General features: G+C 36.2%; 2 protein-coding genes across 2 annotated transcripts; both read left to right on the plus strand.

Moving 5' to 3' along the window:
- Window positions 1-1,832: 1,832 nt before the first annotated feature.
- Window positions 1,833-7,490, plus strand: LOC101537328 (olfactory receptor 51G1-like). The gene is made up of 2 exons (XM_004618329.2): window positions 1,833-1,846; window positions 6,542-7,490. Exons 1-2 carry the CDS (start codon window positions 1,833-1,835, stop codon window positions 7,488-7,490), a joined length of 963 nt encoding a protein of 320 aa, XP_004618386.2.
- Window positions 7,491-12,782: 5,292 nt separating this feature from the next.
- On the plus strand, window positions 12,783-13,742 carry LOC101537588 (olfactory receptor 51G2-like). The gene has a single exon (XM_004618330.2). It carries the CDS (start codon window positions 12,783-12,785, stop codon window positions 13,740-13,742), a length of 960 nt encoding a protein of 319 aa, XP_004618387.2.
- Window positions 13,743-15,204: the final 1,462 nt, after the last annotated feature.

The raw sequence follows: 15,204 nt of genomic DNA on the forward strand, positions 1-15,204 counted from the left end.
TGAAAGTGCAGTTTAAATTTGACATTAATATGAACTCTTGCCCCCAAGCCTGGCTGTCTTACCCGGGGCCCCTAGGAGGGAGTGGGCCTCAGTTTCCCTCCCTGCCCTGAGCAGAGCTCCCTAGGCCAAAGACCTCCTGAGCCTCGCCACAGCCATGCTCATGGCTCCTCTCCACACATTCAGACAAGCCTCACGCATGAAGGAACCAGCAGAGGAATGAGATAGTACACAGCATAATGCGCTTGCTGACCTTTGTTTGATCTCTTGCACCAAAAAAACTCCCCAGAATGCTTCTAGAAGTAATTCCTGAGCTCAAAAATAGGATTAATTGGGGAGGATGGGAGGGATGCTGGGTTTACTGGTGGTGGAGTATATGCACTGGTGAAGGGATGGGTTCCCGAACTTTGTATGAGGGAAGCATAAGCACAAATGTGTACAAATCCGTAACTGTACCCTCATGGTGATTCATTAATTAAAAATAAATAAATTTATTATAAAAAATAGGATTAAGTCCTAAGGACAATAAGGTGTGGCTCCAAACAAAATAAGAACAGATCAACAAAAAGAATACTTTGAAATGATAAAATTTTAATTGACTTAGTGATAAAACATTCATTCAAGAAATTGAAGAACTGTAATGCAAGAAAAATGTATCAGGGTGTTAGGTACAAAAGCTGTGGGGAGAGAAAACTCTTATGTATATTGAGGAAAACAAATCATGATGCTTGAAGACAATTGTAGAGTGTTGGTTGAAATTAGTCAAATATAATATTTATTGAAAATTTACAAAGTCCTGCATACACTCACACAGTTATCATAGGTAGATTCTGTATTTTCCTGTTCCTGTACCATTTCAACCTCCCTTGGCAATCCCTGTTCTATGAAAACTAACTTCTTAACATAGAGATCACTCAACCCTTAGTCCCAAAGGCTTATTACAGCTTATAATAGCTTAATAGCTATGGTTGTCTTAATAGCTATGGTTCCCTGAGGATTCCAGAAGTTGAAAATCTTCTACTTTCTTAATACAGGAGCTTATAAACGTTGTGATGCTTATGAAATCATCTCTAGCTTGAACAACTTAGTATTGAGAAAACCTTGAAGACAATTTAAGTGATGGGGATGCTGAGAGATCCTGCTGAGTTGAGTAAGTCCCTTATGGAGAGGAGGGCAAAACTGGGAGAGGATCTACTCATCCACTTGTAAATACTAAGGTAACAATGTTAATATTGAAAACATTAAGTATATCACTGAAATGTATAAAGTATGGCAGTAAAATGCACAGTAATATAGACGATGAAAAGCATTTGACTTTGTTTTCTTGATGATTGATAATTTAGGTGAGATGAATAAAGAGTGAATTTTGCAGGATAGACATATTTATTTATTTATTTATTTTTTCTTTTTGGGTCACACTCTGCAATGCACAGGGGTCACTCTTGGCTCATGCACTCAGGAATTATTCCTGGTGGTGCTATGGGTCTGTACTGGATGCTGAGATTCGAACCCAGGTCAGCTGCATGCAAGGCAAACATCCTACCTGCTGTGCTATCACTCCAGGCCCGGATAGACATGTTTGCTATAAGAAAGTAAAACTCATTTATAAGATGTGAATATTTCACTAAGTGAATATAGGTACTTGAATAGATTGATAAGGAAGGAATTTTTTAACATACAGAGAAAAAGAAGAAATGACTTTCAATAATTTGGTGATCCAGGGTTCTATGCTTTGAGGTCAGAACAAAAAACTGAAAATGTTTGAAAGTAAAATATAGTGGATATGGGCATGAGGGCACAATGGTATGGAGGAAAGGGAGTGAAGAGAAAACAACATGAAAATAATCTAATGTGTGGAAAAAGAGCTGAGCCTCTTTCGTAAAGGCAGAGGGATTCATTTGGATTGGGTGAATAGAGATCATGGAGTTAGTTAAAATGATTTTAATTTAAGTGAGATATTAGGATTTTTTGCTTATCTTTTTTGGGCCATACTCAGTGAGTGCTCTGTGCTCAGGGTTCACTTTGTGCTCAGGTGTTCTGTATTAGGGTTCACTGTTTGTTGAGCTCAGGGACCATAAGTGGTACTAGGAATTGAACCCAGGTTGGCTACATGCAAGAAAAAAGCCTCACCTGCTGTATTTCCCTCTGCCCCTGGGATGTTAATTATAGAGAGGTGAGAAATTTTTTTCTGAGTCTTGTTGTGTTCTTATAATTCTTTTATAATATTGAGGGGGCAGGTTGGGCAAAACCCAACAATGCTCAGGGTTTACCCCAGGTTCTCAGGTACTCAGGTACCTCAGGCTTTACCCCAGGTATTCAGGGATCATTCCTGGCAGACCTCGAATGGAAACATATGGGATTGAACTTGGGCTGACCAATGCAAGTCAAATGCCGGAATCACTGTACAGTGGCTACAGCCCCAGTTCTCATAATTCTTTTAAACATACATTATATATACTTTATTACGTGTAAATGCTTAAATAATGACACAATTCTTAAAAATTGATACCATTCATTCCTTTATAATTTTCTCATAATAAATATGTATAAATTTTATTACTGTATCCAGACTCTCACTCCTATGTTAAGATTGCAAGACTGGAGCAATGGCACAGCTGGTGTGCTAGCTGTGGTGCTGGGTACCACACAGGTTGAATCTCTAGCACCCTTGAGGATCACCAAGAGTGATCTCTGATTGCAGAGTCAGGAGCAAACGTGAGCACCACCAGGGTGTTGCCCCAAACAAAGAAAAATGAAGGACAAAATAGAGGTGTTCTTAATATTCGTTTTGTTTTTGTTACTTTTTAATAGTGCTAGCAGGTCTCAAGTTATTGTAGCTTGGTAAATTCTATTCACTTCTCCTTCACCTCCTGTCAGGGACAATTCAATCAATTGTGCTTAAATACCAAAAGGATGCTGATGGACTGTCACTGTAAGCTAAATTAAATATCAAAGCAGAGCTGATATCTACTTTCTACCCACTGGCATTCTCTGACCCACAACTTTTCAGGGATGGGTTCTTACTGCAGAACTTCTTCCAACTTTGCTTCTTTATAACTTCCCTGCCCAGGTAATGCTTCTTATTTTTGCACTTAATTCCAAGTTTTCTTCTATGCTTATCATTTTTTGTAAATTATTTCAGAAATGTGAGAAGTTAGCACCTGCTCAGGTAAAATGTGGCATGAATTCCAGAAGATGATTGGACTTACTCTCAGTAATGCCTTTTTCAAATGGTGCACAGTCTGAGTCTAATGGATCTTTTATAAATTTTATGCATCACTTATTCCTAGTGTATGCTAAAGAGACAGCAAGGAATGGACTGGGATAGTTTCTGAATATAGTGTTACAATTGTTCAGTAGAAGATATAAAAGTTCTGGAAGCAAGGACTAGTTTGTAAAGATTATGGTTCTTTCATTTGCTTGATGACAGACATTTGTAAATCTTCATCTACTATTTGTATAATATATGACTTGTGGATCTTATATAGACTTCTAGTGGCTCACCTAAGATCTGCATTGAAGAGTTAAAGGGTCCTAAGAGTAATCTGAAATATTAGAATAGGAATATAACCTACAGATTGTACCTTGCCAGATTATTAAGCAACTGGATAATGGTATTTGTTTTTCTTAAACTAGGTGGAAGTTTTTTCACTGTCACTGTCATCCCTTGTTCATTGAGTGGGCGCCAGTACCATCTCCATTCATCCCAGCCCTGAGATTTTAGCAGCCTCTCTTCACTGAAAGTTTTTAGTAATAGTAAAATAAATTTTATGCAAGAATCACTTAGTTATCAGTGTAAAGGAACAATTTGTTCAATAGAGGGTGTTTTAGTAACCACCTCAAATGCCTTACCACAATTGTGCTAAATTGCCTAAGGGCATGCACAGGTATGTACAATATTGAGATTATTAAGTTTCTTAATAATCTTTTATTAAGAGAGTCTCTTGCCCGCATGCCTGGCTGTCTTTCCTGGGGCCCCTCGGAGGGGATGGGCTCCAGCTTTCTTCCCCACCCCGAGCAGAGCTCCCGGCTGCCGAAGACCACCGGAACCTAGCTACAGCCATGCTGGAGGCCCCACTCCACACATCCGGACAGGCCTCATGCATGAAGGTACTGGCAGAGGAACCCAGGTGTGTGTAATCCCATCAATGGCCAACATCCAGAAAGAGACTTAAAAGCAACCTCTCAGAAGCGCTGTCATGTAGCCTGCTTCTCCTCTGAGAGAAACTGGCAATCTTCTGAGAGTTTTCTGCCCACATGGGACAGCCTTGCAAGCTTCCCATGTTGTATTCATATGCAAAATCCAGTAACAAGCTGGATCTCATTCCCCTGACCCTGAAGAGCCCCCAGTGCAACATCCTTAGGAGGGCCCAGTGGAGATGGATTGCTGAGATCTCAGGGAAAGATCTAAATGAGATGTTACTGAGCCCACTCAAGAAATTGGTGATTAACGGGAATTTCGTGATTCGTGAAGTTTCTGAAGGAACTAGTTTTGTTGCTTTTGACATTATTCTGACTTTAGTGGTAGACTGTGATAACAGGCATAAAGCACTGAAGCTTTGACATGCTAAGATAGCTCCATGCCAGCAGTAGCCAGATAGGTGAAACAAAAGCTTAAGAATCCCCATCTAAATCAGCAGAACCCTAAGTCTGACCATTATTATAGATACCAATGAAGCTATGACCTTGGACAAATCATTGATCTGTTATCTATAATTTGCCTTTGTTTTGATGTCATGGGACTCTCATTTACAATATATAATCATCAAAATAGTAAATTCACTGTTACATCATAGACAGAAACATTTTGAAAAAAGAAAAAAAGTGAAACCAAGGGCTAGTGCAGGAGATAAGGCACTTGTCTTGCATGTAGCTGATTCTGCTTCTTTCCCTGGCACCACATTCAGACCCCAGAGCACAGAGTCAGGAAGAAACCTGAGTGCCACCTAAGTGGCCACAAACTCCCTCACCCCCCACCAACAGAAAATTGTAATTTTCAGTGACAAAAAAGAAGGCAAGTATGACTCATACAGGAAATTGTATTTCTATAATTAAAATTAATAATAGTTCACTTAATAAAACTATAGTTTTTAGAAGCATGGGCACCTGTAAAGGAATTTTTCTGGAGATTATGTGAGGTGTAATCTTGTGAATGTCTCAAATGGGAAAACAAACAAACAAACAAAACTAACTCAGTGTATTTGTTTGTTACCTAAGATCTGCTTAGCATTCATTCTAAAATACTTTTACCAAATGTTCATGTTATAGAAAATGAAAATGTTTGATTGTTTTGTTTTATGGCCACAGGTAGCAATACTAATACCTCATTGCTGACATTCTGAGGAATATCGTGCCAAGGATCAAAATAAAATTGGCTATATCCATGTAAGTGCCATACCTCCTATGCTATCTCTTTGGCCAAAAAAGTTTTATAAAGAGAAGTCAATGTCTTGTAAGATATTTTAATTTAATATCATAAATAAATTTAAATAGAATTAAATTATGAATCAAAGTCACTGTCACTGTCACTGTCATCCCATTGCTCAATGATTTGTTCAAGAGGGCACCTGTAACGTGTCTCATTGAGAGACTTATTGTTACTGTTTTTGGCATATCAAATACGCCATGGGTAGCTTGCCAGGCTCTGCCATGCAGGCGGGGTACTCTCAGTAGCTTGCCGGGTTCTCTGAGAGGGGCAGAGGAATCGAACACTGGTTGGCCGCGTGAAAGGTGAACACCCTACCGCTATGCTATCGCTCCAGCCCATGAATCAAAGTATAATTAAAATTAATTTGTATAATAAAATATTAGTTAAAGTGGGAGAATATATTAAATGTTAAGGAAATGAAAAACTGTCACTGTCATCCTGGTACTCTTGTATTTGCTTGAGCAGGCACTAGTAACGTCTCCATTGTGAGACTTGTTACTGTTTTTGGCATATTGAGTATGCCAAGGGTACCTTGCCAGGCTCTACCCTGTGGGTAACATACTCTCGGTAGCTTGCCAGGCTCTCCGAGAGGGGCAGTGGAATCGAACCGGAGTTGTCTGTGTGCAAGGCAAACACCCTACCACTGTTCTATCACTTAAGCCCAGGGAATTGAAAAAAATTATAAAAATATTTCAAGATTGAGACTTGATATTTAAAATTGCTTTGGTTCTTCTCTAGGGACAGAATTTGAGGTTCAAGATGAAAATATGGTGGTGGGAAGGTGTAATGTTGGTGGATTGGTGTTTAAATATTAAACTCAATCAAGTATTGTGAACAACTTTTTAAAAATAAAGTTAAAATCAAAGAAATTTTGACATTAACTTCATAAGAGGTATAATTTATTTAAATGATTATTCAGTAATATATTAAAAATTAACTTTAAAATCATTTTTGTAACTATAGTTATTGTACAATGAATTAGAAATAGTAAGTGGTGAATTAAGAAAAATAACGGAGAATAAATTTGTAACTTCTTAACAGCATTTTTTTTCTTTCTAGGAGTCCACATTTACATAATAGAAAAATGGTTTCTTGGGACAGCCCTGTTGGAAGCACTAATTCTTCTATTGAATCATCTACTTTATTCTTCCTCACTGGGATTCCTGGCTATGAGAATGTTCATCACCTTATTTCCATCCCCTTTTGTGTTCTATACTTGATTGGAATTGTGGGCAACTGTACAATTCTGCATGTCATCCACACTGATAAGAGTCTCCATGAGCCCATGTACTACTTCCTGTCCATGCTGTCTCTCACTGACATGGGCATGTCTATTTCTACCCTACCCACAGTGCTGAGAGTCTTTTGGTTTGATGCGAGGGAGATTGAGATGAATATCTGTATAGTCCAGATGTATTTTATTCACACCTTTTCTCTGATGGAGTCGTCTGTGCTCCTAGCCATGGCATTTGATCGGTATGTTGCCATATGTGATCCCTTGAGATATTCCAGCAAACTCACTCCACAGCGCATAATCTACATAGGGGTTCTCATTATAATCAGATGCTCCATTGCCCTTCCTGTGATTCTTGTTCGTATTCCTACATTTTCTTTTTGTCGTTCCCATAATCTCTCCCACTCTTTCTGTTTGCATCAAGATATCATTCGGTTAGCCTGCTCTGATATTTCCTTCAACATTTTATATGGCTTGTTTGTTATTACATGCTATTGGGGTGTAGATTCTCTAGGAATCTTTATATCTTATGCTTTTATCCTTCGCTCAGTGCTAGGCATTGCATCTAAGGGAGGGAAGCTCAAAGCTCTTAATACATGTGCCTCCCACATTTGTGCTGTGCTCATTCTATATGTGCCAATGATAGGGCTTTCATTAGTACATCGCTATGCAAAGCATTCCTCCCCCATCATTCACATAACAATGGCCAATATTTACCTGTTAGTTCCACCAGTACTAAATCCAATTATTTATAGTGTTAAGACAAAGCAGATCCGCCAAGGATTCTTAAAGATATTATCAGTTAAAAATTTGGGGATCACTCACACTTAGCCTTTTTTATTAACCTTACTATAAATTTTCTCCATTCTGAAGATGACACATATAATTTCATGCCACACTTGATGTGTAATAGTTTCATGAAAGTGATTAAATGCTGTAATGGCCCTTCAAAGAAAATATACATTTGCTTTTATAATTATTTCCTTCCTTTAAAGTATTTCAGGTTGCAGATTCTGGCAGCATAGAGGGAATTTACCTTATTTAAATAATTTATGGTGATATTCTCCATTCAGGTTTAAAAAGAAGCTCACAATTCTGTGTTACAACTAAAAATTAGTAAAGTTAAGTAACTTCAAAGGTAATAAGTATTTAACAAGTATTGTAATGAAGTTGGCATATAGATAAATACTATGCAGAAGCAAAAATGCTTGATTCTCCAGATTTTATGATAAATCAAATAAACTGCATGTTTGATATTTAAGATAACTTATGAAGAAAAGTTTCTTTGTTTCCTTTACTTCAAGTGAAGTTAATATCAGAAACAAACTTTAGACAAATTACTTAAGTTAGACTTAACACTACAAGGTTTTATATTCCATATTATTTAGTATTAATACATGTATCAAAATATCTTGTTTAGTATGAAATTGAAATTGTTTTAGGCAGAATGTCTCATTTACAGAACTTGAGCAATACAGCAAAGCAAAGACCAAAATGTAATCATGAACTAAAACTCAGAATCTTGCAGTCCAAAGTTTTTTAGGAAATATGAGCAGGTAAAAACTAAAATACTTTTTAACACTTACCTTTTTTCATTGAAGAGGGCCAGAAATGAAATCAGAGGAAACAGAAAGTTCTAAGGAATCCCAATAAGCTATGTTTATACAAGTACTAATTTAAATAATTCTGAAAAGTATAAGCAAAAGCAGTGGAAAGAACATTATAGGTAAGGTATCCTAATAAATAGAAATAATATAAAAATAATTTTTAAAAGGTTATAAACTATATAGAGATAAGATTAAAATATCATTACTCCTGATTCCCCTAGTGCCCCTTCAAATAATTTTTTATTTCATTTCAGAATTAAATTTATCTCAAGGAATAGAATTAAAACCTTGAAATAATTCCATAACACAAAACAACAAGAAGTAATTTTAATTTATGTAAAAGAAATTGAGGAAAATATAAAACAAAGTGAAATAGTGATAAAGTAATTGTCATGTATGATAGACCTTAGAGATTCATAATGTGAATAATAGCAATTATATAGTGGAAAGAAAATAATTAATTCAAAAAGTTAGCATGTATATAGTATGAAAGAAACCCTTTTCAAGGCATATGCTACTGAAATTACTAAGGATTACAAAATGTATGCAGTAAATATTGAATTAATATTTTTTAAATATAAAAAAATTAGAATATTCAAATTTCTCATAAAAATGAAAACACCATTGTATATAATATGTGTTTTTTGGTTTTTTTTTGCTTTTTGGGTCATACCTGGAAATGCACAGGGGTTACTCCTGGTTCTGTACTAAGGAATTACTTCTGGCGGTGCTCAGGGGACCATATGGGATGCTGGGAATCAAACTCGGGTCAGTCTCGTGCAAAGCAAATGCCCTACCCACTGTGCCATCGCTCCAGCCCCTATAAAATGTTTTCTAAGGAGAAAATATATAATTGAATATTCTATATAAAGCATACAGAAATATTTGTGGAGTAAGTTTTATGTTGCACAGATACTTTTTCAAAAAAGAAAGTAGGAAAAATAAAATTATTTGTAGGCAATTTAATAAAAAATAAATAAAACTGTATTGTAGATAAGTATTGTTCCTAATAGTGATGCACCTCTAATCTTTGTCTTTTAGGTATATCATACTTTTTCCAGAAGACAAAGTCAAAAATAATTAAATTTGCAACTAGCAAAAAATAACTCTGGTACTTTCTTTGCTTTCCATGATATCGATTTGAAATCAATTTTCTCAATTCTATAACATTTACAAAATCCATCCTCATAGGCCAAACAGGACAGCAAGAAGGGTACTTCCCTTGCACATGGCTGACCCAGTTTACTAGCACCTTGTGTAGTTCCTTGAGCCTCTCAGGGAATGAGTTATAGAGCCTGGAATAAGGCCTGAGCCCTGTCTTTAAACAAAACAAGCAAAAATTTAATGCTATCAATACCCTTTGAAAAAACTAACTTCTCACCATCCAGTTTACTCTGATTAACAAGTGCAAGGTCTCCCTTAATAAGCCTCTGTCCATCCGGGAATACATGACACATTTGAAAGTGCAATTTAAGTTTGACACTAATACGAATTTGGTTGTATTGTCTTATAATAATCCTCTACATTGCAGTCCTTAGGAATCATACAATTTACTTGATGTCAAAGTGGCTCACATTAGTATTAAAGAAATAAAAGTGTAAGGAGATTTATGCAGACTTCCAGTTCAATGATGGTAGTTAAGTTCAAATTATTTACCTGACAGTTTCACATGGACCACTATGAAGATACGCTTGTAACGCTATATCTAATGGTGAGTTATGACTGGGTTCTCAATTTTACAGACTATCTGTGGATGATGATTCCTTTTGTAACAGAGTAAGTTTTTAATATTTGGATATTGCTATCATTGAGTAATAAATGCTCTACCAATAAATCACATTCCTCTACCATGATTAGTTATATCTTTAATTTAGTAATGAAAATTCTTGAAAATGTCTCAACCAAAAACTAAGTTAACATTGTTGACAATGAATGGTATATCATTCATTAATCAAAAGCTACTATTTATAACTGCATCATAGTTATTTAGAATAGTATCATTTAGAAAAAAAATAGGATTGGGCTGGAGAGAGAGAACTGCAGCTAGGGTGCTTGCCTTGCTGTATCGCAGCATTCCATATGCTACCCTGAGCACTGCCAGGAGTTATTCCTGAGTGCAGAGCCAGGAGTAAGCCCTGAGTATTGCCCTAAGATATGAACAAAAACAAACCAAAAAAAGCAGACTATTCTATGGTGTAATTAGTTTATTGCTTATGTATAAGTATTTTTGTGTCACTCCCTAGTGTCCATGTTCAGGAGCTATTCCTGGATCTGTGTTCAGAGACTGCTACTAGCAGTCGTCTTAGGAGACAGTGAAGTGCCAGGGGTTGAACATGGCATCCACTATGTACAGACTGTGTTCAGCCCACTGAGATGTTTTTCCATGTATTCCTATGATTTTGTTTGTTTTTTGTTTATTTGGGAGTCACATCCAGAGGTACTCAAGGCTTACACCTGGCCCTGCTGTCAGGGACCACTCCTAGAGAGGATTTAGGGACCATATGTGATACCAGGGGATCAAATATGAGTCAGCCATGTGCAAAGCAAGCATCTTCCCTCTTGTACTATGACTACAGTCCCTTCATATGACTTTTTAAAAATAGATTTTACAGAAATTTTAAGTTCATAATGAAATGTAGCAGGATTATCCTTCTATAGCCTGATTTTTAGCATGGCAAATACCATAAAAATCATATTGCTACAAAAAATGCATATAGAAGTATCACTGTCATCCCGGGTAGTTTGCCAATCTCTGCCGTGCAGGCGAGATACTCTTGGTAGCTTGCCAGGCTCTCCGAGAGGGGTGGAGGAATCGAACCCGGGTCAGCCATGTGCGAGGCAAATGCCCTGTTGCTGTGCTATTGCTCCAGCCCTCATATAAAAGTAAAAAAAAAAAAGTCACTTTCACTCTTAGGTTATAAACTCTACATCCCCGTACTGCTTAATTTTCCATGTACCTCTTAAAATGACTCAGTTATAGATAATTATTTTTCTATACTATGGATTCTGGATATAAATGGCTATTTAATCTCATTTTACTCGTCATATTTAAGTACTATTTCTGCCATGAACCTTCCTCCTACCCACTTCCACCTCTGTCATATGCCCAAGTGAGAGTATAATAGGAAGGAATTTAGGAAAGGCCATAAACTAAAATCCTGGCACTTATATGGTTATAGTTATTATTCCGTACGTGCCTTGGGGTTTTATATCCCTAAGGACTAGAAAAAAATTCTTATTAATCCATCCATCTTGCTCTGAGAATCAGAACCATCTCTTCTGACAAGAGGAACTATTCTACCAAGTACGTGTTAACTGGAAAAATTTAAAGATAGAGAGAATAGGAAAACCCTGAGAATTGAGAGGCAATAGAATTGAGAAGCAATTGGGAGTAGAACAGATAGCCACAGTGTGGGAAAGATTGGAAAACTAGGTCTAGTTGGAAGTAGCTTTCAGTCTATCAGAAATTACAGTTTTCTTAAAAATATCTTATTATTCATGTTTATGATCATAGCATACAAGTCAAACTCAGACTTCTTAACCATCTGTTCCCAAAATGTCTTATCCCTATAAGGTAGGTGCTTTTATCTTTGTACATGAATGAGATGCTAATACAAAGTTAAAATTATTTTTAAATATAACAAGACAAACTCTTCTGCTATAAATAAAAATCACTTACCAGAGGTCAGATGATGTTTAATCACTGTTTTTTAATATCTGATATTGGTAATTTTTAAAACAGCACAATTAATGACCCAGAGATGTATATTCTACAAAAAGAGTATGCATAAATCTTTCTGCTTTTTCAGTTTTAAAACAAAAATATTACTGACAGGTTGAGGCTATATGTCAATAATAGAATTTTGATGAGAAGTATATTTGTTCTTGTTTTCTTTTCTTGTTGAGATTATTTTTAATCATATGTTTTCACTGTCTTCTCACACCCTATTTAACAATTTTTCATATTTTGTTTTAGAGAAAATCAGACTCTAAATGATTAATCAAGGAGATAGATAGTACAATGGGTAAAGCATTTAATATCTATGTAGCTATCCTGAGTTCAATTTCCAGCAGCATATGGTTCCCCAAGCAGTACCAAGATGGAATCCTGAGTGCAGAGCTTGGAGTAGTCTCTTAACACTGCTGGGTATGCTAAAAATATAAAATAAAATAAATAAACAAAAATGTGTTTATAGAACTAGAAGAGTTGGTGTCAGTACCTTTCAGAGCTAAGTTTATAACAGTAACACTCATATTTGTAAAGAATTTCGATGGGACTATATTGTGTAAGCAAAAAGAAAGATCCTTTTTGTTTCAAGTGAATATTTTGATTAACCACAGCAGCAGTCAAATGAAGAAACTCAAGGAAAAGTGTGGATTTAAGAGGCACTGCAAAAAGTAATGCAATATATAGTAGCTTTGTTTTGATTTCTTTCCATTTCCTGACACAGATGCGGATCTTTTTATTGTCTTCCCCGTTGGACAGTGGCTCTGGAATTGTATTGTGGTTACAGACATGACAACTTTAAACTCCAGCAATACCCTGTCCTCCACATTCTATCTCACAGGTATTCCTGGTTATGCAGAATATCACCATTGGATTTCCATTCCTTTTTGCCTCCTCTACCTTATTGGAATAATGGGTAACTGTACCATCCTGCATATTGTCCGGACAGACCCCAGACTCCATGAACCCATGTACTATTTCCTGGCGATGCTCTCTCTCACTGATATGGGAATGTCCATGCCAACAATGATAACACTCTTTAGGGTATTGTGGTCTATTTCCAATGAGATAGAATTCGATATCTGTGTGATCCAAATGTTTTTTATTCATACATTTTCTTTCACTGAATCATCTGTGCTCTTGGCCATGGCCCTTGATCGTTATGTGGCCATCTGCCATCCTCTAAGATATGCTACCATTCTTACCCCAAGACTTATCACTAAGATTGGAATCGCATCTTTTCTCAGGAGTGCCTTTGCAATGATTCCACTTTTGGCTCGGCTGCCCTTCTTTCCTTTCTGTCGGTCCCACATTTTGTCGCATTCCTATTGTCTACATCAGGACATGATTCGTCTTGCATGTGCTGATGTTAAATTTAATGTTATTTACGGATTGGTTCTGATCACTGTGCTGTGGGGCATGGATTCTATGGGTATTTTTGTCTCTTATGTGTTTATTCTTCATTCCGTGTTAAAAATTTCATCACGTGAGGGGAGGCTTAAGGCCCTCAATACATGTGCATCCCACATCTGTGCTGTGCTCATTTTATATGTGCCTATGATTGGGCTATCTATAGTTCATCGTTTTGCTAAACACTCCTCTCCACTCATCCATATCTTTATGGCTCATATCTACTTATTAATTCCACCCGTACTCAACCCAATAATCTACAGTGTGAAGACTAAGCAGATTCGCCAGGGAATCCTTCACCTGCTTCTTCGACAAAAGATCAGTTCTACTGTTACGTAAGGAATTCTCAAAGAGCATAAAGGTATCTTAATCAGAGATGCAAACACAGAGTGATTTTTCTGTCAAAAGTCTAGCATAATTGCTACACAGAACATCATTTAAAAAGTTATAAAGAAGCACTTGGTATTCTCTGAAACGATGTCATAAATCTGTTTCACAAATAGTTGAATGTATTAGCTTAGAGTGTGTTGTAAGTAATTTTGTCTATTCTCTCAATTTTCTTATCCTTACTTACATATCTATATTTTTTCTCTATTATATTAAATTTATTTTTTCTCTTTGTACCTCTCTCAGGGATTACAAGGCCTCACTTAATATAAATGTGATTTTAAACTTTTTAAAAAATATATTAAATATAATTTTTGATACAAGAATTATTTGGGTTTGCAAGTGATGAACAAGTGGAAAATTGGTGATAGCTCCTCTTTCTTACCTCAGAGATTTATTTTACCATAGATTAGTGGGCTAAGGTGGAAAAAAGTATATATTTTCTCATCATTTATACTCCATAGAATAAATTTAGTGTGAGAAAAAATATCAGTTATATTTTGCTGAATACTACTTTTTTCTTTTTATTTTAGACACTGTGATTTACAATATTGATAATGGCAGGATTTCATGCATAAAACATCACACCCTCCATCAGAGTGCCACCTTCCCTTTACCATTGTAGCATAGCTCCTCCTTTTTTATCCTTCATTCCCCTTACAATGATATGCTTCCTACTAAAGACCAGTTCTTTGTTTCTGTTGTCTTTGGATACATGATATTTCCTTACTATTTTTCTTTCTATACCAGACAAATGGGGAGATCACTCTGTAGTTGTCATTCCCTTCTAGGACCACTCAGAATGGGTACTCTCCAGATGCATCAATGTAGCAGAAAATTGTATGATTTCGTCTTGCAATCAAGTAGTATTCCACTGTGTGTATGTACCATGATTTATTTATCCAATCACCTATTTTAGGACACTTTGTTCATTTCCGGATTTTGGGTATCATGAACAGGGCTGTAATGAATGTAGGTATGAAAATAAAGAAAATGTCTTTTCTGAAAGAGTTTTTAAGCCCTTGAGTAAATGTCAAGAAATGTAATTACTAGATTATATGGGAGAACAATTCCTACATTTTTAGTGAAGTGTTCATATTGTTTTCTAAAATTTCTGCTCCAGTTCACATTCTCACCAGCAGTAAGTAGATGATGTTTCCTTTTCCCACATCATGACCAGTACTGGTTGTTTATGATCTTCATGAGATGGGCCAGTCTCACGAGTATGAGACGGTATCACATTATTTTGATTTGCATTTTCTGATGAGTAATGCAATGAATCTTTTCACATACATGTTGGTCAGTTATATCTCTTCTTTAAATGTTTTGTGATATCATAACTTTCTCTTCTGTCCTCTTACAACAATTAGCGTTGTGGTTTTGGTTGCTTTTCTGCACAAGAGGAATAAGATTA

The sequence above is a fragment of the Sorex araneus genome, chromosome 6, assembly GCF_027595985.1.
Source record: "Sorex araneus isolate mSorAra2 chromosome 6, mSorAra2.pri, whole genome shotgun sequence".
In the NCBI taxonomy this organism is placed as follows: domain Eukaryota; kingdom Metazoa; phylum Chordata; class Mammalia; order Eulipotyphla; family Soricidae; genus Sorex; species Sorex araneus.

What these genes read in the sequence shown, in the direction of transcription:
- LOC101537588 (XM_004618330.2), top strand. Translation starts at nt 12,783, where the DNA reads ATGACAACTTTAAACTCCAGCAATACCCTGTCCTCCACATTCTATCTC.